This window comes from Phocoena phocoena, chromosome 4 (genome assembly GCF_963924675.1).
Source record: "Phocoena phocoena chromosome 4, mPhoPho1.1, whole genome shotgun sequence".
Taxonomy (NCBI): Eukaryota; Metazoa; Chordata; class Mammalia; order Artiodactyla; family Phocoenidae; genus Phocoena; species Phocoena phocoena.
This window is the reverse complement of record NC_089222.1, coordinates 123,532,792-123,557,889: the sequence shown is the minus strand read 5'-3', so window position 1 is coordinate 123,557,889 and position 25,098 is coordinate 123,532,792. Positions and strand designations below refer to the sequence as shown.

General features: G+C 33.9%; 1 protein-coding gene across 1 annotated transcript in view; it reads right to left on the bottom strand.

Moving 5' to 3' along the window:
- The window catches only part of NCAM2 (neural cell adhesion molecule 2), a 211,530-nt gene extending 194,435 nt beyond the window's left edge, over positions 1–17,095 (bottom strand). Inside the window, exons 1-5 of the mRNA XM_065875896.1 lie at positions 17,026–17,095; positions 15,167–15,241; positions 11,220–11,426; positions 9,136–9,279; positions 2,570–2,707 (exon numbers count right to left, since the gene is read on the bottom strand). Coding sequence (XP_065731968.1) covers positions 2,570–2,707; positions 9,136–9,279; positions 11,220–11,426; positions 15,167–15,241; positions 17,026–17,095 — 634 coding nt within the window. The remainder of the gene's footprint in view (positions 1–2,569; positions 2,708–9,135; positions 9,280–11,219; positions 11,427–15,166; positions 15,242–17,025) is intronic.
- Between the last annotated feature and the right edge of the window lie 8,003 nt (positions 17,096–25,098).

Genomic DNA, 25,098 nt, shown 5'->3' with positions numbered 1-25,098 from the left:
AGCTGTCTAGTGGCATTAGTCAATGCATTCCCTTGACAGGGTCCAATTGCATCATCCAGAAAGGGGAATAAATCGATGGTTGCTTTTGTGAACATTGTTACTTTGAAGAAATTCGTTCCAGGAATTCTAAGATATGGGAGTTTGTGACCATAACAGGGAAATGTGACTAATAAGAAGAAGTGGAGATAAAGCAGTGTTCTAGTAAAGAAGGTCAGATTAGGACATATAATTGATTCTGTTAGAGGAAAAGTGGGAGTGGAAGGAGGATGGTTTGTTCTGGAGGCCAGTGTGATGCAGTCACAGCAGGATATTACATACATGATTGATGTGAGTTGCACAAAGAACACATTCCAGTGTTTATCTCCTTATGAACCCAAAAATAATAAGTATAGACATAGAAATAAATATTCCAGATTGAATGCAGATCATGATAGACTTGAAGATTCAAACTTTGTTAATTGAACCCACTCATACCCAAATAATCCTTCAAGAAAAATGTAATCACATTTAAACACTCACAGATAATCTAGTGTGGAGATAGATTAGAACATGTTATAACTATATTAAAGTAGAAATTACAATAGCAGAATGGATAATAAAGGCTTAATATGCTACACCTGCCAGATGACGTTTCCTTTTTCACATCAGACTCAAATTAATGTTTTAGTGTAAAAATATATGCATAATTTTACATATACATACATATATAACATACAGCATAGTACATATTTATATACTGCTTCCTATAAACTTAGTCCTTTTGTAAAAACTTTATATTATTAACTAATATTATAACCCACATTTTCATAAGAGCATACTGAGCACAAGGTCTTGCCCGTGACAAAATACACGTATATTTCCTACCTTAGATTCTTTCGGAAACAAAGGACAGTAGATGGTTAAGTTAATACTGAAGAAACTAAATAGCCACTGTAAGCTACCTTTGTTTCTTGTACATAATAAAGAGGGAAAGATATTAGAAATACTTATAGATATAAAAATAGATACATTTACAAACATAGTACTCATCTCCATATTTAAACCTATTCTTCATGCACTGAAATCTTCCTCTTGGGCTGAAGGCCAAAACTTCCATCGACGATAGCACTCGATAAATACCAGATTCTGCACACCAAAAAAAGGCTCTCAAAGTCTTCTCTCAGAAGGCCTGGCACTTTGGACTCACCCATGAGCATGTGCAGTTTCTAGCCACCTGCCTAATAACCATCTGGTCTATTCCATTATGTTATCCATACATCTCAATTAATTATAGACTTAGAGAAGGAGAGAAAAAATTCTCAGTGATTTAATATTCTCTTTACCTTTCAGCATGAATTTTGTGGTTAAAATACCTTCACTCCAGGAAAGGAAAAAAACAAATAACTCTTTTAGATCTATATGCTATTCCTGGTGTTGATCTCCAGTCTCTTCAAGAAACTGGAGAGATAGATCATGGTGGGAGGTGCATAGGATATGGAAGAAGATACTGATTTATGTTTCCCCTTCCCAGCCTTAAGTGATAGAAAACTCATTGCTAACTCTTTAAATTCATATTTTGTCTATTCCAGAAAGAACAAATTACATTCTGCTTCTAGAATCCTGTGATTATGGTTATTTCTAATTTATTTTAAAACAGAAGAAAAAAGTCAAAGTGCATTTGTGTGGTGCTACTACTAGTATTTCCATATGGCTGAAGCACGGGCTACCTATGAGCAGATGGTTAGAGAAGGTAGCTGATGATCATAAAAAACTTCCCATACCATGAAGAGTGGCTTTTATTTTGTCTTGAAGGTAATGGGAAACACTGACAATTTTAAGTGTTGAAAGGTTGATAGGACAGAAAGTTGGAATTGTGAAATTGAGAGTAGAGAAAACAAACAACTTACAGCCACACAAGAAAAATACAAAAGAATTGGAAAGGGCATCACTCATGGAAAGCATGGTAGGGAAAATAGAGTATATTTGATAGATGTTAAAGAAATACAGTGCGCATCTTGGTGACACATTGGATTACCAAAATGGAGATAACTAGGATAACATTAATCTATCTTCTGCCTCACAGAATGTCATGTTAACCCAGGCATGCAATAGAGTAAAGAAGCCAAATTTGGAGGAAGAGATGTAATCTTGATGTCATAAACTTAGCTACTACTACTACTGATAATTAATATTTCAAAGGGTAACTATGTATTCAATTATTTAATTTGGTAAAACTTGCAAATACTGTTAATTAGTTGAAGCAAGTAATTAATGTAATTTAAAAGTAAAATCTAGTATCATACTTTACTGTATTTCATTTGACATACTTTCAACAACTACAAAGCCAGAAAAAGGCAACTACTCCCTTATAGGCTCTTGGTAAAGGAGGATGACAATGTTAAATAAGTCCTCCTGCCCTTGAGGCTGTAATACAATGTAACAGATGCTACCCTAGAGCTGAGGAGATTTCCTCTAGGTATAGAAGAGGTTCATTAGGGACGTCTTGAGTGCTGAGTTTACATGGTTGCCCTTTTAATAAACATATTGCTGAATGCAACACAAAGATGCATACTAATTATTATCTGCTTACCATTAACAATAACGATGATATCACGGAAGTCAATTTCTCCCCTAGCCTCCACTCTTCCTTCACACCTGTATATACCTTCATCACTTTTATTGATGTTGAGAATCTGCAAATTATTGTTGGCTAAGATAGCAAACCGATCTGTAAGGTAAGCAAAGGGGAGGAAATGATATCAGTAATTGAAGGTAGAGTCCAACATGCTTTAAATTGCTAAGTGTTAAAATATGGAACTTGTCTGACACTATCAAACTTTTCATCAACAAACAAATTCAAATTTGAAAGTAAAATATAATTTCATGACTTCAATTTTTCCACTCTACACTGCCTGGTTACACATTTTTTTTCAAAAATACATTCAAGGCCTTCCCTGGTGGTGCAGTGGTTGAGAGTCCGCCTGCCGATGCAGGGGACACTGGTTCGCACCCCGGGCTGGGAGGATCCCACATGCCGTGGAGCGGCTGGGCCCGTGAGCCATGGCCGCTGAGCCTACGCGTCCAGAGCCTGTGCTCCGCAACGGGAGAGGCCACAACAGTGAGAGGCCCGCATACCGCAAAAAAAAAAAAAAAACAAACAACAAAAAACAATACATTCAAGACTTTATTTCCACATAAAATGGTTAGGCTATTATTTCCCCCTTGGTACTTTGAATGCAGAAATAATACACAAAAGAACAAAGCCGAGAGATCAGATATAGCAGACACAAAGACATTTTGACTGTAAATATGTAGCAACTTGGGTAAGGAAAAGGGTTAGAAAATTGATTGAATATCCTTCCTCACACAACAATTAAACTAATAATTGCACATACCCTGAGAAGGCAGCTAAAATATATAATAATATTCAAGTCATGTAGAGGGCATATGAAATGGTCATATCTCAGATTTATTTGAAAGATTTTTTTTCTAAATGCAAGATAATCCATTTTAGGAAGGAACAGATTAGACATCATTAATTTTACATTGATTCCATTTTATGTGTGAGTATATGCACATGCATAAATACAAAACTAAGCTGTTATAGGGCATACATTAGCTGATTATAGGGCATGCATTAACCATAACCTGGCTAGCCTAAGTAGCATCTCAGCCTGACAGTATTTTCCATAATGCCTGGCTCAGGTTTTAATCATCACAATTTTGTTGCAGTCTTTGCAGTCTTAACACCTTTCCCCTTCCTATCAAGTAAAGAATGTTCTCATATCCAGTTCTGTTTTGAAACATGTTAAAAATGTAATATCCTAAATTTCACTAATCAATTCATCCATAGATATCATCGAACATCATCTGTTTGCTAGGTACTGTATTTGGATACATTGATGAATAAGAGAAAACATCCTTGACCCCTTTGGGACTTTTGGTAAGGTAGAAATGTCATTAATTTAAGGTACCCACCTCTGGATATCTACTGTTAAAGCTACTTTTGGGGACTGTTCCAGTATTTATTGCTCTTCCCCTATCTGCTGGCTTAATAGAGGTATTAGGGCAAACACAGAAGCCACATGAGAAAATGGTCCAGCCTCCCTCAACCTGGATCACTGAAAGGATGGAAGGGTAGAATCCTGCCTCTCCCCCTGCTGCCAATTGGACTTTGCATGAGTGAGAAATAAATTGCTATGACATTAAGCCATTCGTATTTGGAGTTCATTTTTCACAGCAATTCCTTAAGTCAAAGTAGAAGTTTGGGTTTTAAATACAAATAAGGAAGTTATCAGACTATAGAAGGTCATTAAAATAGGTGAGCATGTGGTTATTGATTGCCTAAGAGACAGTTAATAAGGAATGGAAATGTGTAGATTCTGAGGCTACCTCAGAAAGAAAATACCAGTTACAAGGCTACAGATACATAATATTCAGCCCAGGAAGTATAAACTTTCCCAAAATATTTATTTCACCTTTTGAGTGACGCTAAGAAGAGATACAAAAATGTTTACGCAGATGCTTTCCCCTGGTAAATTTTCTCACCAAAGAAGAGACTGGAGAGAAAGAAAGGCAATCTGCAAGAAATATAACTTATAATAAGTCCTGGAATAACTCAGAACTCTTAAAAATGCATGATATTTCAAAGTAAATGTAAAAAAACTATTCAAGTGTGTTGCTGGAAATTAGAATGAGCAGCAATTACAGTTGACCCTTGAACAACACAGGTTTGAACTGTGCAGATCCACTTACATGGGAATCTTTTTCAATAGTAAATACAGTACTACACAGTCCGAAGTTGACTGAATCTGAGGATGCAGAACTGAACCACAGATATGAAGGAATCTCGGATAAGGCGGACCAACTATAAATTATACTTGAATTTTTGACTGCATGTCGAGTTGGCACCCTAACCCCTGTGTTGTTCATGGATCAACTGTATGAATTAAAAAGTTCAAATTTAGAGAGGGATGCAACGAGTCATAACTAAATCATTGTAATATTATATTTTCTAACTCACTAAAATATGTATCATCCTTAACTAAAAATTCGAAGTATATGTGTAAAGTCCATGGAATGATGTTAGCGAACTCTCAAACCAAAGAACATTATTAATATGTATTTACAAAAAGCATTTGAAGAAGGCACTGCTTCAATCAATCACACATAACTATGGATATTGGAACTATTTAACTATTAGAGATGATCTATTCATCTCAGCTTTACAGACATCCACATTTTCATTATTGCAGTAAGAAAATAAATGAAATCAAATAATACACAATAAGGTGTCTGCTTTATGTTTCTTTAAGCGTAATGTTTCTTTAAGCAGGTTATTTTTTAAAAGTCCCCTTTTCTTCTCATTCCATAGCCACTGAATGGTTTGCTTCATCTACTCCTATACCTTCAACCTATATTTTGATGATTCACAGTTTTTCTTCAGACCAGATGATTCCTGTGATTCCAGAATTGTGCAAGAGTCAACCAGATGTACGAACTTAGAAGGGTTGTAAATACTTCAATCTCAGCATGTTTAAAATTTGGCTCACTAGCTCCACCTGAAATTTCTCATACGGTACTCTCCAGTTCTGTCTTCACAGGTCTTTACATTGAGCTAGTTGCCCAAAGCAAATTCCTTGAGTCATCTTTGACTTCTCCATCTCTCTTAGTGTGCATGTCAAATCAAACCCATATCCTATCACTTCTCCCTTTATCATTTCTTAGTCTAGAATCTACTTTTCCCTCAGCAATTATTTCATTTGGATTTGAACTGTTCTCATTGCCTGGAGCTTGGCCTTGACTCTCATCCAATTCATTCTCCTCACTGAAGCACTGATATCCTTCTCAATATATATTAGGTCATGTTACTGCCTTAATTAAAACCCTTTAGTGATGTCACCTTTGGATAGATTCTAAACTTCTCAATAGAGACGTCAAGGCCATATTAACTTGGCTCAACCTTCTTTTCCAGTTTCCTTTCTTATTAGTCTTTATTTACAAATCCTAGTTATTGTAAGTGTTCTAGTTGTACTTATTCATAAATTCTAGTTATAATGAACTTAATTCAGTTTCTGAAACGTGCCACTCATGCTTTCACCTCTGGGCCATTGCATATGGTGCCTCTCCTCTTGAAAAGTCCCCACCATTCTCTAGCTGGCTAATCCCTTTACATCTTTAAGGGTTGCTTTTCTCTCTCAGAAGGCACTTTGAACACTCTCCTCTGCGCTAACTAGTTCAGGTGCTCTTTCTTTATCATCTTCTCTCACTGCACTTTCCTTATCATATACCTCAATATATCTTGTTTTCATTGATTGATTTTTTCCACTAGATTATTAATATGTTGAGGGTAGTGGACTTGTTCATCATTTTAACTATGAAGCGCCACCTTCTAGTACACTAGATGAAATATACTAAGTGTTCAATAACTGTTGAATTACTTTTTATACTGGAAGTAGATTTCATACAAATGTTATTGAACAAGATGATTTTACCCATAGTTTTTGGTGCCAAAAGGGTACTTCATTAGAAAATGCTCAAAACATTTAGGAAGTTTCAGAGATAACTTTCAAAATGGCTGAGGTAGAATGGCAACTGCAATAGCATATCCTTCCATCAGGGTTGAGACTAAAAGTCAGGATATTCAACTTTTATAACAAAATGTCACCTTTACTCCCTAAATACTTGGATTCTTTAGCATATGGATTTCCTTTCAACAAACAACATGGTAAACCTCCACTTTGAGTAGTCTGTGGGAACATTAATTCTGCATATTTGTCACACAGCTGCTACCAAAAGCATAGTTAATAAGATGGACATTTCCAAACCTTCATTGTTTCATATGGAGACTTTAAACTTTATTCCTATGCCACACTAAGGCTTCAGAAAGTTATCTGTACACACTGCATTATTCTAAATCCCCATATATGTTCCTTTCATGGTTGTAAACCTAATCTTATTTCATTAGTTTTAATAAAAGGATCACATAAAGTATAAAAATCTGAAGAATATTACTTCTTATAAATCTGTTATGAATGTAAAAAGTGTTTGATAATGAAGTATGTGGCAAGTTTCTCAAATATTAAAAGGTTAGAAAAGTTTGTTCATCTTCACAATTCCCCTACATCCTTTACATCCCAAAGTCAGAACAAATTTTACGTCCTTTTAAAAAAATTCTATTTTGCCTTCCTGCAACTCAGCGTTGTTTCTATGTTTAACTGATTCCCAAGAATTAAAAGCTCAATGAGAAGGAACAAGAAAAATAAATGTTATTTATTGAGAATCTGATATAGAGTCAAATATTTTATTCATTCAGTTAACAAATATTTATGAGCCTATCTTACCTAAAACTCAAACCGTTGTTCAAAATGCATATAGTAATTTACTGTTTATGGATGAAGAATCCGAATTAGGTACAGAGCAGTTAGAAAAGTTGTTTGAAGCTTTAGGGACAAGGAAAGAGTAGAGCCGTAATGGAATTCCAACTTCACAGCATTTCATCCTTGGATACTGGGAAAAATGTGTAAGCTGTAGCATAGAAGCATCACTCCTCCATCAGCACTGTACTTGACCATCCATCTTTGCTTTGAGGATTTAACTGTCTTTTTTCTTTTTTCAGACAATTAATCATTAGATTTTATCCCCAAATAAATTACAAAAAGTAGATATTATAGGGCAACCTCCAGGGTCCATGGATGCCAATGAATGAACTGTCTTTAGGCTTGAATTCCATCTGGCTACTTAACTGGGGGGATCATCTGCTCAGGGAAGATGGAGATGCTGATTGATGCCCTGGGCACATTCAGTCAAGATCTTGCCAGTGCCTGTTGCACACACTCTCTGCCCAGAGGCCTACAGTCAGCATCGATTTAACTGTCTTTTAAAAAATAAAACTCATTTCAAAACCATCTTGTAATTATGGTTTACAGTAAACCAGATGTACACTTGAAGCCTAAGATGTAGGTAATCTGAAAATGTTTAGACATTGTCATTTAACTGCTATGAAAGAATTGACTTTTCTTTATTATTGAGGGGAAGAAAGCATAAAATATACTGTACAATTTACTCATGAAATTTATTAGTAAAACCTAAAGCAGTTTTCTGAAAATAAAGTAAGAGGAAATAAAGTATTATATCTCATTAACTTACTATAATAGAAAAAAGAGTTTTAGTAAATAACTGACAAGCAGTGAAAATGCCAAGTACAGAAAAATTCTCTCAAAATTAAAAAAAAATTACTATCATCATCATGATACTTTCTCTGTACATATTCAAAAACAGAAACCCTCTGCCTTCTCTCCTTTATGTTGTAGAAGTTTCATCTCTTAGAAACACAAAACAAAATCATCCAAGATAGAAAGTATTTTAAAAGATTCAATTATTTTGTACTTCTCTGCAATGTAAGTGCAATGAAAAATATTCTAAATCGAAAATGCTCCCAATTCACAATGATAAAGTAGCATAATGTAAGCAAATCATGCATCAATTTCAGATGTCATTTTATTCTGGAATTTCAGCTCAGTCTGAATCAAAATCATGAAGACAATTGAAATGAATGTACTCTTCTTTCTATTATCCATATTCATCTTATCATAATATTTAGAATATGTAGGTATCTTTGAAAGAACAGTGACAGAAAAATAAATAGGATTCATATAGATATTATTATAAGTTTACACATAATAAGCCCATTGGATTGTTTGAATTGTAATATGTAAAATTTCAATAGATCAGGATTGATTCCTTTATTTGTTTAGTATCCTTGAACTGTTTGTATATAATTTTTTCTTGATCTAGAGCAGGAGTCAGCAAACTTTTTCTGTAATCTTCAGAAAATAACTATTGTAGGCTTTGTAGGACAAACCATCTGTGTCACAGCTGTTCAGCTTTGTTCCCAAAGTAGCCATAGACAATATGTAACAATTGGGTTTGGCTGAATTTTCATAACACCTTAAAAAAACAGCAGAGGAGCTGAATTTAGCCTGAGGGCCATAGTTTGCCAACCTCTAGTTTAGAGCTCTGAGGTTCTCACAAAACAGTTATTTGAGGCTTAGGTTCAAACAATCTAATTGCTATATTTACTTAGGTAGATTCAGTCTTTTAAAAAATTGCAATATTTTTAGAACATATAACTTAGAGAGTTACCAAAATACTAACTGTCGGAAATAGTGGTGACTTCCTCATTATGATACAACCAGCTGACAACAGGTGCAGGCGAACTGCTGACTCGGCAAACCACTTCTGCATTCTCTCCTTGTTTGAACTCTTGAGGAGACACCACTTCTCTGAAAGTGAGTTTTTCTGTATGAAGAAAGTAAAACAAACCATACAAGTATTAGTGCTTATTTCTTCCAATAGCATATTTCAGAATCCGTGTTTATTGATGCTGTAATAAAATAATTAGGTAAATCTAAATCCTTTTAAACCTTAAACCAGATCATCTAATTCTCCTACCCAATAAATTCCAACTCACTGAGAATAAAATCCAAAGTCCTTACAATGCCAAACTAAGTCCTATATGAACTGGAGTCTGCCCCACAATTCTGATCCCAATTTTTCTTCTCTCCTCCTAGCTGCTGCTTTGGGCAGTTCCTTGAACACTCCAGATTTGTTCTCATTCTGGGGCATTTGTACTCTCTTAAATTCCTTCAAATTTCTGCTCAACCTCCACATATAAAATAGCCATCTCCCTATGTTTCTAAACCACTTAATTTCTTTCCTATAGAATTCTATAGCATATATATCTAGCATTTAAGCACTAGTTTTTGCTTACTTTTTGTCTGTCTCTACACACTAAAATGTTGGCACCAAGTGGCCAGTGATATTTTCTGTTTCAGTCACTAATGTCTTTAGGAATTAGAATATTGTCTGCCATGCAGTAGACATACAATAAGTGTACTGAATGAATGCATGAATATGGATATTTATGCTTGATGAGAAATTTTCACGAAAGTAATTCATTGTTCTTGCTAAGAAAAAACATTTTTTTTTTTACCTTCACAAATAAAGCACTAGGGATCTTCCTTTGTATCATTTCAAAGGACACTTCTTTCCAGATACTAGTCTATGAAATGATGATTTCAACTTAATTCTTTGTTATTTATGAAATTGGTACAGTAAATGGTCATATAAATAAGTAAAACATCTTTCCTTGAGGAGCTTAGAAACTAACAGAAGGGAAAAAGAAAAAAAAAAAGAGGTCAAATCAGGAAAAATGAGGGCAACAATACTCCAACAGATCGCCCCACTCATCTAAGGGAAGCCTTGCTCTGGTGCTGCTTTGGCCTTTTCTCCCCATATGCTATTTCTAGAATAACAAAAACAAAGCTATAAGGAAGAGATGTCTTATGAGCTAATATTCTAAAACTTTTTATAATTTTTCACTGGTAGAAATGCTAACTACTACAAATTAATTGTAAGGCAAAGTTCTAAGCATGAGGTAATGTAGTCCTCAAAGCAACTATGTATGATGTGGGTACTACAACTATATCTATTTTATAGATGAGGAAATTGAAACAGAGAGGTTACATGATTGCTCAAGGCCACAGGTGTAAGTGATAGAGCCTGGTTTCAAACCCTGGGAGTCAATGAGCTTCAGTGTTCCTAAACAGGTTAACAATTCATAAAAGTGAGAAGTTGGAAAGGAATGTAGGAAGCAATCAGTCTCAAGTCGTAAAATGAAGTGTAAGTATAGAAAACCTTGCTACTAAAAATGCCTGGAGTTGAAGAATCTGGTTAGATGTTATTCTTCATTAGATGAGTTTTCAGATTTTACTCTGTCTAAAGCCTATCAGTTGACCCTTCCCCAGTTCTCATTCTAGATTGGTCACTGTTATCACATAGGTAATTTTATTTGTTCTAGTCATGATCTTTTTTTTTTGAAAGTGAAAAATAGCACTCCCAATAAATTTTATATCACTAAATAAAGTACTGGTTTCTATTTACCCAACAGATTCTTAATGGCATCAAAAAACTAAAACATTTTCATCTATATTATTTAACCAACAGAATTGGCTCCATCTATGTATTTATAATCCACTATAACCTATTATAGATTTTATTTTAGAGATGTACTGTGGCAAAATAGAAATAAGCTGATATCTGTAAAGGTCTTAGCACATTGTCCATCACATAGTTAGTTCTTAATGAGTGTTAGTTTCTATTGTTAAGTACATTTTAATTTGTATTTTTTATAAGAACGTATAATTTCAATCAATAAAACTTATAAATACATGACTTACGGTAAATTTCCAAAACAACTGTGGCTTCTTGTGTCTGTCCTTTGGCATCTGTTGCTTGACAACGATATATCCCTGCATCTTCTATATTTGCATTGTAGATGGTTAATCGTGATCTAATACCTTCCTTTTGCACTGATACCCTCTGTGTTGAAATTATCTTCTCTCCTTGAGGATTATACCAGTCTATACTCTCAGGTTCACCAACTGCTGCAAAGAGCCATGGAAAAGAAATTTTGAAAATATGTTCCAAGTGTTTGTTTTGACACTGGCATTTACTATTGTGTAACAACTTTAACAATTTAGAAAAAAATGTAAATGGAAGACTGGAAGTCTGAAAATCTTACAATATCGAAAGTAAACACAAATGCTAGCACACATGTTATCCTTATTTATCCAACATTGAGGTTTCAATCTCGTTTGAGTAACAAAACCCAGAGGAAACTTCCAGTATTGTATTTAAGCTATGAGAGTGTAAACTTTACCACAGAAATCTATGGATTATTACTACACAAGTACTGAAAGTGCCTTGGCAGCTGAGTCCAACATTAATTCCACTTAATAGGCATAATCGAAACAGAAACACGATTACTAACGTGATTTCACCTGCTCAATTCTTTTTGCTAGGGTCAGGAAATAGCACTTTTTCCCCTGATACAGCAGAGCTCATAACAACGTAAATCATTTATGAAATAAACTTTGGCTTTTGTTAATACAGAATTTTGAATTAATTTCCCAAGTTGTTAAACTTGTATAGATAAGGCCAATGACTATTTTTTAAATGGAGCCCTAATCTTCTCTTTTCCCAACTGAGATGAGTAGTTTCACCATTTTAATCTAAAACTGTTAACTATTTAATCATATGATAATTAGAATGCATTGAAATGATACTTATAGTGCTAGGCAATTACAACCAAATCATTACAGGGTAAACATTTATTTAAGTTTTCCAATTCAGAATCTAGGTTATTATCCTCTTTGTAAAAGCTGAAGCTTCCTGTGTTTGCTTTTAGTCACCAAAAGGATGTATTTCACCTAATTACTTGAGAGATAATTTGTGGAAGCAGCATACACTATTAACTCAAAAGTATCAGGAGAAAATGCATAAAGTTATATAACATCTTCAGGACCTTTTATAAGAAAATTATTCCTTCTCATTTTTTTTCCAAGATATGGCTTTAGAAACAAATTGTCTTCCTTCCTATATCAAATTAGACACGATGGAGAAAAAAAGTATGAAAGAAGTTTAGTTAAATCTTAAATGAATCTTAATTATGTTATCTTCAGTTTTTCTGAACAGAACCATAAAACCATAGTAGTTACAGGATAATTCATTTGGGGGAGGTATTTGTTTTAATCCCCTCCTCTATCAAGAAGTTACAAAAGAATAATTTAAATGTGCATTACTTTAAGTTTCAGCAATAGAAAACCTCATTTTATACAGTAAATTATGCAGGATATTCTGTGAAATATTTTGGACATTTTCATTCTTAATGATATGGAATAAAATTTCATGGAGAGTTTATTCTGTATTTTCATACAGCAGTCATAATTCTCTTTTTTCTGGCAACTCAAATAATAATTTCCAATAAAACTTTGCATGTTATTTTACTGAAAAGACTGGGCTCTTGGATTAATTAATAAGTAGCATTAAACTTATTTTCTTGAAAATGTAATATAAAAATTCATTTGCTATACATGACACATTCTTATTTAGTTCTGTGAGGGTATGACTGAACTAGGCTGGGTCCTGGGACCTGGGACACTTTGCTGCAGAGCTTGCACCTGAACAAACCTCTCCTGGCGCAACAATATACAAAGAAACTATAAGGGACTAAAAATAACTGCAAGCGTGTCCAGCTGGGACAAATTATGAACAAGATACAAAAAGGCCAAATCCCAACTGCTACATCTGAGGTGCTGGGAGCAAAAGCATGGTACTATGCCGAACTATGCGTGATTCCTGCACACAGCACCACCAAGGAGGTGGGCAGATCATGAAGGGGTGGGCAGACCACTAAACCTAAGCCAGCCCACCAGCCGGACCCACTGATCCACCATTACCCTCATCCCATTTAAGGGATCAGCTCACTCCACCTCAGGGAGCGAGCAAGGGAACTTGCTACTTGTTTTCACTCCCTTGTGCTGCATCAAGAGTCCCTACAAAGCCCTGCCTGAATTCCCCCTCTGGCCTCTTACCAATTTCTATTGATTAAAGAGTCCAAGAACCCAGGTCAGTAACATGACTAACTTCTAGTTGAATTTTAAGACATATTTATTTTATTGAGTTTTAGATGTCTGTGTTCAGGAAACTTTAGAATCATATCAACATAGTCACCATTGTGATAGAAAAGTACATGCAAGCGTTTTGATTTGCATTGGTTTCCCACATCTTTATTTTTAGATTTTTGCTTTACTATTGTATTTAAGATAAATAAGGCCACTTCCATGACAACAGTACAGCTCTTGATTATACGTCTTTATATAAAAGGAAAAAATGTTTAATTGTTCTGCCTTATTATTAAGGGCAAAACTCAGCACCACTGAATGACGTTAATTCGTACTTTTAAATTATGTCTTAATTTGACCTTATGAATTATATACATCATATAATTTATATCACAAAGATAATGCAAATCCAAGAAAATAATACAATTTTATTTTTCAATTCACTTTTAAACTATTTCATTATTCTGTGATCTTGTGATTTAATTGAGTTGTGTGTGTGCATTTGTGCATATAAAATATGGATAGGGTTTAGAAACAATGAACTATATTCTTATGCCAAAGCTGTACTGACATAGTAAATGATGTTGAACCAGTCTCTCCCCTACTCTCTGCTTTTACATTTGCCAATATATAAAAACATGTCAACAAGACCTATCAATTCAGACCTTTATTAAGAAGGCAAATATGTGAAGAATCATGGCCTCAATTAGTTGTTCATATTATCTGATATTATTTTTAGATATGTTATTATCACTGCTTCTATTTTTTTAATTGTCATAATAATTTAAATAAGCCATGCCATTCTGAAGACAACTTTTATAATGCATTTTATGTCAGAAAGGCCTATTTAATCCAGTTTTGAATTGCTAAGTATAATCAGGAATGGAAACAATTTTAGAATATACTAAAAAGCAATTTTGTCACTAAATGAATATTTTTAAAACTTTATATATGTAGGCTTATATGCATGAAAATGAATATGATGAATTTAAATTTTGGCTCTAAATTAATATTTGAAAAACTTTATATATGAAGACTGGTATGATGAAAATGAATATGATGAATCTAAACAGCAGTAGAATGTGCTCATTTGTGAGTTTTACAATATGTTGAATAGGAATTTGTTGCTTAAGTAGTTAATATCTTCTAGAAGAATTCTACATGTGCATGATTAAACTAGATGAGGTCCATAATAATTTCCCATAGGCACTATGATATATAATACTTCTAATTAATAGTCACAAAAATCTTGCAAAACCTTTGCTGATTAAATATCTACTTTTTAAAGGTCATTTTTTGTAAGGAAGGATGTGATATGCTTTGTGAAACTATAATGCAGGGTGCCATATCTAACTTATTCATAGCATATTTACAAAAATGGTTAAATTATAACATTTACATTCATACTAAGTTACTATTTAGATAGAAATAATATTTAAATTGATGTAAAAGTTATCTTGCATACACTATATTTGATAAGTTATTTTCAAAATAATCTAGTTTATTTAGTAGTCAAAATTAGTAACTTGAAAGCAACAAATAAAATTCAGTGTTTAATATGTAAAATATGTTCATTAACACTTTTCCAATCATTATAAGCCAAATGATAATATACAATTTTATTTCTAGAGAATTGACATTTAACTACTTAAATTTAGTCAATATATTATATTAATAAAGAATAAAACAAGTTATCTGAAAATATTTGTAGAAATACATACCTGTACATGTGAAGAATTTAGATTCTCCCACACTAAGCTCTACTTTGCTAAGTGAAATTGTCACTTGAAGAAGAGCTGAAAAAAATATTTGAGTAAAATTAATTATGGTTTTAAACATGAATACTAAGATTTTAATACATGGTGTCTATACCACATGATTGAAATAGCAATTATTTACCCTCTTATGCTTTTATTACCTGTAAAGAGAAATGAAAGTTTTGTAAAATACAATTTAACAAATTATATACATTATATTATTATGCACCTTACAAACAGACCAAATACAGGACTTATTCAAGCTATGTTGAAATTTTTAGTTAAGAAAATGATCAAATTCATAGACAGCTGTTCCATATTCACAGACTAGGCATTCTGTGTACTACCAGATTGGACAATAGCTATGTAAAATTTTTGCTCAAATTTTGTAAACTTGCTTAAAAAGAGTAAATCCTACACTGTTATTACAACAATTAAAAATTTAAGTCAAATACCTTTTGACTACTTACTAAAATATTTCCATGAAAGGAGACAAACAGGGCTTCCCTGGTGGCACAGTGGTTGAGAGTCCACCTGCCGATGCAGGGGACACGGGTTCGTGCCCCGGTCGGGGAAGATCCCACATGATGCGGAGCAGCTGGGCCCATGAGCCATGGCCTCTGAGCCTGCGCGTCCGGAGCCTGTGCTCCGCAACGGGAGAGGCCACAACAGTGAGAGGCCCGCGTACCGCAAAAAAAAAAAAAAAGGGAGACAAATACAGGGAAGAGAGGGAGTACTACCACATAAGGAAAGCGGAATAAGCATTTTTTTTTCCACATGATAAATAAGTGAAGTAACCAGGGCAATGGCAATAAAACAGAGGAGATGTTCAAAAAGTTTGTTGTCAAATTTGAAATAAAACAGCAGAATATCCTAAAACTTTAGAAGATAATTAAAATTATGTTTTAACATAAATTAAACGATTTATGTTTCTAATAATATGGTGGACAAGATAGTGTTACCACTCCCCAAAACCCTGTTCCACATCCTTTTCCCCCCGAAATACATAGCTAACCTTTCAGGAAAGTAATGGTACCTCAAGGGAAAAAAAAAAAAAAAAAAGAAGAAGAAGAAAAATCTAAAAACTAGAGTACAAGCCTACACTGGGAATTTGTGGATCATAGTAACTGAAAGGCTCACAGATTGCAGAGAATGGATCCAAGCTTGACTAGAAGAGGGGATGCTACAGAATACCAAACACTAGACCAGGATAAGATTCACCCTTAGTATAAGAAGGGTATAGAATAAATTAGCCTACTGACAAAAGGGAATGACAAGGAGAGCTGTCTTTTCTGGCCTGTGTAACGGACAAATGTTTCTTCTTAAATAGGTTAACCATAGTTCTGCCATATTCCAGGTTTGGGATTTTAAAATTGCAGATACATGTTCCTTGGGAAACCCCAAGCTGAAAATTAAATTAAGAAGCACTCTCACATGTAGGGCTCACAGCTAAATGGCAGAAGCAAACATAAAAGCCCTTCAGAAAATTCAGAAGAGCTATCTAATAGGCCCAGACTCCCCAAGATTTTCATAAAGGAACCTCTCTTTAACCTAAACTCACATTCTGACATTATAAAATACATGGTGAAATAAGGCACTGTGAGCAAGAATTAGTTGAAATAACCTAGAGGAGAAATAGACCCATGAAATTTCAAAACAGGGAATTAGACTAAGACTGTAACATAGCTATGTTGACAATGTTTAAAGAAATAAAATGTGAAATCAAAAAATATGAGAACAGAAGAAAATATTTCTCAAGAAAAACTCGTCAAACATGCTATTTAAGCTCTTTAAAATATTTCCTTGGACATCCCATACCTGACCGATGAATTCCTTCTTTTTCTGGAAACCTCCCTGAGAAACAGGATGGGCTGCATGGCTATCTTCTCTCATGTCGGTCTTGGTCCTATTTTTACTGATAATTTCATCAACACTCAGAGGGTACTTGGCACATTATAGGGGCTCAAAAAGTGTTCTAGTAAGTCTAATATATCAGAGAGAAACATGTAAAGAAGAGCAAAGAATTCAGAAAGAATAAGGAGAAAACTAGAAGAAACAAGAGAGTGTCTACTATAAACAATGTCAATTCTAGTGCGAATTGACAGAATAGGACTTTTTCTTTGAGAAGCAATGAATCCCCTTGATGAACTTAGTTTAAGTGTAATGAGGACAATAGAGGGAAATTGCAGAAAAAGTCAAGGAATTTTAGATTGTCCTCTTAAGAAACTTGAATCTATAAAGATGTACAGGGTTTTGGGGATCCACAATTCTGGGCATGTGGTCAGGGATTTTATAAATTGGGGAAAGTTTACTCATACTTATGGATAGAAGGGAAAGAGGCAGAAAAGAGGTTATATTGTTGAAAGAAAAAAGGGAATTGTGATTCAGTTTCTCATTCTCTTTTCACTCCTCTTACTTTCTCCTTTAAGACATCACCTTATTTCATGGCATCAACTTCCTTTTCTCTTTGGATCTTCAGTCTGTGCTTTCCCAAAGTCTAATCCTACAATTTCTAATCCTCAACTAGCATTCAATTGGATAGCATATTTTAATTTCAAACTCTCCATGTGCAAACTAAACCCTTCCCCTTCCACCAAAAATTGCTCACTGTTCACTATTCCATTTTTGTTCATCACCAATCAATTGTAAAATCTTGGATATAACCTCTGAAACATTACATGTATGCATTCTTGTTTATTTCCAACACTGTTTCCCTAATACATGCACTCATTAATTTTAACCTGAGATATTTCTTTTACTCTGAGATAGTGATGTATCAAATTCTATATTTCTTTTTCTGACATTTATCTCTTCAACGTTTCTTCCCATGGGAACATTTTTTCAGGCTGCTGCAAGCATACGTTTCTAAAACTGTTCAATTTTACCTGCCTACTCAAAAATCTTCAAAGTGCATTTGCTTTGTCCAATTAATTATCAATATTATACACATTTTCATAGAAAGAAAACTAACTTTTCCAAGTTTATTTCCAATTACTCCTTAATGCTTTTGTGGCTATAGACAGCTACAATTAATCATCCCCCACTTCTCCACTGACTCACACTTCCTCACCAATGTGTGTTTGCTCAAAATATTTCCTTTCCCTTCATCTCCCTTTCTCTTATCTCCCCATCGCTGGCTACATTCTATCTTCAAAATCAAACTAAAATATCAATAAATTTACAAAACATTCTTGGATAGTTCCATCTATAATATCAACAAATAAATATCTTTGATCCAGAGACATGCTCACTAAACAAATGAAACGTACATTGTTGTTAACGATATTCACTTCTCTACTATATTTAAATGTGAATTTTTAGAAGTGAAAGCTCGTCACCCTCACTTCTGTTTCTCCTAAACTGATAATATATAAATACATGGCAGAATAGTGAACAAATACTTACCAAGAGCTTATTGTACACTAGGTACAGAACACTGACAGTACTGACAATATAAAATTTTGGAATTACTTCATTGACTTAAATTGAATTTAAAGATATCAGAGGTTTTGAGAAATGTCTGCCAATTATTACATAAGTAATTCCCACCTTTGACCTTTGGAGTTTACAGAAAAGACAAAACTTGAAAGATGTAGGCATTTTAAAAGTCAAATACAGTTCTGAACAATTTTACACAGATTTGCTGATGGGTATAATAAATAACTTACATTCATTGCAATAAAATGAAATTAAGCTTGAAATTAATTAATTTATATTAAAATACTTGGCAATTTTTTTTATTCAGTACAAATTATCAATTCACCCATTAATCAAGACCATATTTTTATGGGCATTTTGGTGTCAGGGCACATGGCTACAAATCAGGGATTAAAAGTATATAATAAAAAGAAAACATAATTCTCTAGTTTAATACATTTCCCAAAGGCTAGGTTTGCTCTAATTGACCTCTACAGATACATTAAAACGTGCATATTAGGAAAAACTTGAAGAACTAAAATTTAAGGTCATGCCTTAATCATTGCTCTAGTGATTTAACATCATTTCTTGTGATCATTCCTGACCTGTGGCCACCTCCAACAGACTCATTTTGGACCCAAATGTCAGAAGAAAATGAAATAATTTTCTAATGCCAAAAGTTGTATTCAGAGAAAGCTGGGCAGGACTGATATATTTATATCTATCCAGTTAATCTCTCATTCATTTCTGATGTTTCAATTTAGGCACAACAAATGAAAGTGGATGTGATGTGGGGCCTTTACGTCATTTAGAAAAAAAGATACTAAATATTTCTAATCAAAATTTCTATATAGGATTGGGTGGAATTCAAAAAATAGAATGGCATTCACTGATGCTGAAAAATCTAATTTTGATATTTTGCTCTTCTTAGGTATTTGGAATAGATATAATAACTTTGAAGAAAATTGAGAAGGATATAATGTTATATAGATTGAATCACTTGATATTAGCAACATTATTGATTAAATGATGGCATTACTTAAAACCAATCAATAAATCATATTTTTGTATTAGAATTGGGATTGGATAGTCAGTATCTCCGCAAGAGAGTCTCATTAAAGTAAGAAATCATTTTAAACCCATAGAATGAAAAGTTAGAGGCATGATAAATCTGTCTTTTTTGAACTATCCTCAAAGAAATATATGTAATAATAACCTTAAATGTAGAGTTGGGTAAATTAAAAATTGTTTACCAAAATCAATAAGTATTTATTGAATATATAAATTTTTCAAATCACTCTTTTTAGATACTATGGTATACAAAAATAATAAGTTATAATTCCTAATGTCAAAGTATTTCTAATTTATTTGGTAAGGCAACAACACTACATAAAAAGAAGAATGATAAAACAAGATGATGTTTATCAATTATGACCACTATGAGCTTTATGATCAAGAATGCTGCATAGAGGGCAATAAAACTTGAAAAAAAAAGTTGGAATAGATGTTGTAATAAAAGGACAGAAAGAGGGTAGACATTCTAGGTAAGGCAAAGAAGTTCAAGGAATATTCAGGGAATAATTAGTAGATCAATATAAATGAAGTTGATCTCATGTAGAATATTGGTAATATAATTGGAGAAATAGTTTTGAAAATACATTGGAGGATCTCAAATGCCATGGTAAAATTTCTGGACTTAAATTTTTGTCCATTAATTATTTATAAATAGAAACCAACATGACAAAATTTAGTAAAGATTAGTCAGAAGATAGGATGGATGACAAATTGAATTTAGGGGAAAATTGAGGGTATGTTATGATGAGTATCTGAGTTGGCTAGTGGCAAAGAACATGGAAATGTAGGAATGGATGTAACAAAAAGAGTAAAAATAGGAGTTATCTCTGGATCAATTAGAACATAACTGAAAAAGTCAAAGATGTTAAGGTTTTCTGCTTCAGTGAAACAAGCGTCACCAACGTAAAGAATTTCAGGAATAGAGGAAAAAATATGGAGCCATAATTTATATCATAAATGAAAATTACTTCTCAAAATAGAACACAGACAACATTTTAACAAAGATAAGTGCTATCATAACAAAGCTTAAATTAATATTTGTAATTTAAGTAAGCATGCACATTAAATAGCAGATATTCAAAGGGGACTTTCTTAATTTACAGGAATATAAATAGAATGAAGTGTTTGGCACTTCTAAGTTCCATCAAGGGACCTAGAGAGCCCACTGTAATTTGATACAATATTTAACAGTGGCATTTAAAGTGGCCAGTTTATCACCTGCAGAAATTTTAAAACTGACAACTTAATTAGTCTACTACATGCCTGACACAAAGCAGAGTTGAATTCACTTAAAATTCTAACAGACATGCACAGATAACTTAAGGCACTGATTTATTTTTGTAGGATGACTTGTAACATTTATAAAGCAAGAATTTTTTTTCCCTTGGCTTCCACATCAAGGGAGTTAAGAGAATTAAGATATCTAATAATTATAAAAAACTCTCAAAGAGTCTTACTCATAAAACGTTCTTATAAATTACTGATTATATCAAATGAATATGATTTCCTCATTTTTTCATTGAAAACTGTACCCACACTCTACCCAGCAAGGATCTCATTCACATTTGATGGAGAAATTAAAACCTTTACAGACAAGCAAAAGCTGAGAGAGTTCAGCACCACCAAACCAGCTTTACAACAAATGCTAAAGGAACTTCTCTAGACACGAAACACAAGAGAAGGAAACGACCTATAGTAGCGAACCCAAAACAATATAGAAAATGGAAATAGGAACATACATATCGATAATTACCTTAAATGTAAATGGACTAAATGCTCCCACCAAAAGACACAGATTGGCTGAATGGATACAAAAACAAGACCCTTATATATGCTGTCTACAAGAGACCCACTTCAGAACTAGAGACACATACAGACTGAAAGTAAGGGGATGGAAAAAGATATTCCATGCAAATGGAAACCAAAAGAAAGCTGGAGTAGCAATTCTCATATCAGACAAAATAGACTTTAAAATAAGGACTATTAAAAGGGACAAAGAAGGACACTACATAATGATCAAGGGATCGATCCAAGAAGAAGATATAACAATTGTAAATATTTATGCACCCAACATAGGAGCACCTCAATACATAAGGCAAATACTAACAACCATAAAAGGGGAGATCAACAATAACACATTCATAGTAGGGGACTTTAACACCCCACTTTCACCCATAGACAGATCATCCAAAATGAAAATAAATAAGGAAACACAAGCTTTAAATGATACATTAAACAAGATGGACTTAATTGATATTTATAGGACACTCCATCCAAAAACAACAGAATATACATTTTTCTCAAGTGCTCATGGAACATTCTCCAGGATAGATCATATCTTGGGTCACAAATCAAGCCTTGGTAAATTTAAGAAAACTGAAATTGTATCAAGTATCTTTTCTGACCACAACGCCATGAGACTAGATATCAATTACAGGAAAAGATCTGTAAAAAATACAAACACATGGAGGCTAAGCAATACACTACTTAATAATGAAGTGATCACTGAAGAAATCAAAGAGGAAATAAAAAAATACCTAGAAACAAATGACAATGGAGACACGACGACCCAAAACCTATGGGATGCAGCAAAAGCAGTTCTAAGGGGGAAGTTTATAGCAATACAAGCCCACCTTAAGAAGCAGGAAACATCTTGAATAAACAACCTAACCTTGCACCTCAAGCAATTAGAGAAAGAAGAACAAAAAAAACCCAAAGCTAGCAGAAGGAAAGAAATCATAAAAATCAGATCAGAAATAAATGAAAAAGAAATGAAGGAGACGATAGCAAAGATCAATAAAACTAAAAGCTGGTTCTTTGAGAAGATAAACAAAATAGATAAACCGCTAGCCAGACTCATCAAGAAAAAAAGGGAGAAGACTCAAATCATTAGAATTAGAAATGAAAAAGGAGAAATAACAACTGACACTGCAGAAATAAAAAAAATCATGAGAGATTACTACAAGCAACTCTATGCCAATAAAATAAACAATTTGGAAGAAATGGACAAATTCTTAGAAATGCACAACCTGCCAAGACTGAATCAGGAAGAAATAGAAAATATGAACAGACCAATCACAAGCACTGAAATTGAAAATGTGATTAAAAACCTTCCAACAAACAAAAGCCCAGGACCAGATGGCTTCACAGGTGAATTCTATCAAACGTTTAGAGAAGAGCTAACACCTATCCTTCTCGAACTCTTCCAAAATATAGCAGAGGGAGGAACACTCCCAAATTCCTTCTACGAGGCCACCATCACCTTGATACCAAAACCAGACAAGGATGTCACAAAGAAAGAAAACTACAGGCCAATATCACTGATGAACATAGATGCAAAAATCCTCAACAAAATACTAGCAAACAGAATCCAACAGCACATTAAAAGGATCATACACCATGATCAAGTGGGGTTTATTCCAGGAATGCAAGGATACTTCAATATACGCAAATCTATCAATGTGATAAACCATATTAACAAATTGAAGGAGAAAAACCATATGATCATCTCAATAGATGCAGAGAAAGCTTTCGACAAAATTCAACACCCATTTATGATAAAAACCCTCCAGAAAGTAGGCATAGAGGGAACTTTCCTCAACATAATAAAGGCCATATATGACAAGCCCACAGCAAACATCATCCTCAATGGTGAAAAACTGAAAGCATTTCCACTAAGATCAGGAACAAGACAAGGTTGCCCACTCTCACCACTCTTATTCAACATAGTTTTGGAAGTTTTAGCCACAGCAATCAGAGAAGAAAAGGAAATAAAAGGAATCCAAATCGGAAAAGAAGAAGTAAAGCTGTCACTGTTTGCAGATGACAAGATACTATACATAGAGAATCCTAAAGATGCTACCAGAAAACTACTAGAGCTAATCAATGAATTTGGTAAAGTAGCAGGATACAAAATTAATGCACAGAAATCTCTGGCATTCCTATATACTAATGATGAAAAATCTGAATGAAATCAAGAAAACACTCCCATTTACCATTGCAACAAAAAGAATAAAATATCTATGAATAAACCTACCTAAGGATACGAAAGACCTGTATGCAGAAAATTATAAGACACTGATGAAAGAAATTAAAGATGATACAAATAGATGGAGAGATATACCATGTTCTTGGATGGGAAGAATCAACATTGTGAAAATGACTCTACTACCCAAAGCAATCTACAGATTCAATGCAATCCCTATCAAACTACCACTGGCATTTTTCACAGAACTAGAACAAAAAATTTCGCAATTTGTATGGAAACACAAAAGACCCCGAATAGCGAAAGCAATCTTGAGAAAGAAAAAAGGAGCTGGAGGAATCAGGCTCCCTGACTTCAGACTATATTACAAAGCAACAGTAATCAAGACAGTATGGTACTGGCACAAAAACAGAAAGATAGATCAGTGGAACAGGATAGAAAGCCCAGAGATAAACGCACGCACATATGGACACCTTATCTTTGATAAAGGAGGCAGGAATGTACAGTGGAGAAAGGACAGCCTCTTCAATAAATGGTGCTGGGAAAACTGGACAGGTACATGTAAAAGTATGAGATTAGATCACTCCCTAACACCATACACAAAAATAAGCTCAAAATGGATTAAAGACCTATATGTAAGGCCAGAAACTATCAAACTCTTAGAAGAAAACATAGGAAGAACACTCTATGACATAAATCACAGCAAGATCCTTTCTGACCCACCTCCTAGAGAAATGGAAATAAAAACAAAAATAAACAAATGGGACCTAATGAAACTTCAAAGCTTTTGCACAGCAAAGGAAACCATAAACAAGACCAAAAGACAACCCTCAGAATGGGAGAAAACATTTGCAAATGAAGCAACTGACAAAGGATTAATCTCCAAAATTTACAAGCAGCTCATGCAGCTCAATAACAAAAAAACAAACAACCCCATCCAAAAATGGGCAGAAGACCTAAATAGACATTTCTCCAAAGAAGATATACAGAATGCCAACAAACACATGAAAGAATGCTCAACATCATTAATCATTAGAGAAATGCAAATCAAAACTACAATGAGATATCATCTCACACCAGTCAGAATGGCCATCATCAAAAAATCTATAAACAATAAATGCTGGAGAGGGTGTGGAGAAAAGGGGACACTCTTGCACTGCTGGTGGGAATGTGAAATGGTTCAGCCACTATGGAGAACAGTATGGAGGTTCCTTAAAAAACTACAAATAGAATTACCATATGACCCAGCAATCCCACTACTGGGCATATACCCTGAGAAAACCAAAATTCAAAAAGAGTCATGTACCAAAATGTTCATTGAATCTCTATTTACAATAGCCCGGAGATGGAAACAACCTAAGTGCCCATCATCGGATGAATGGATAAAGAAGATGTGGCACATATATACAATGGAATATTA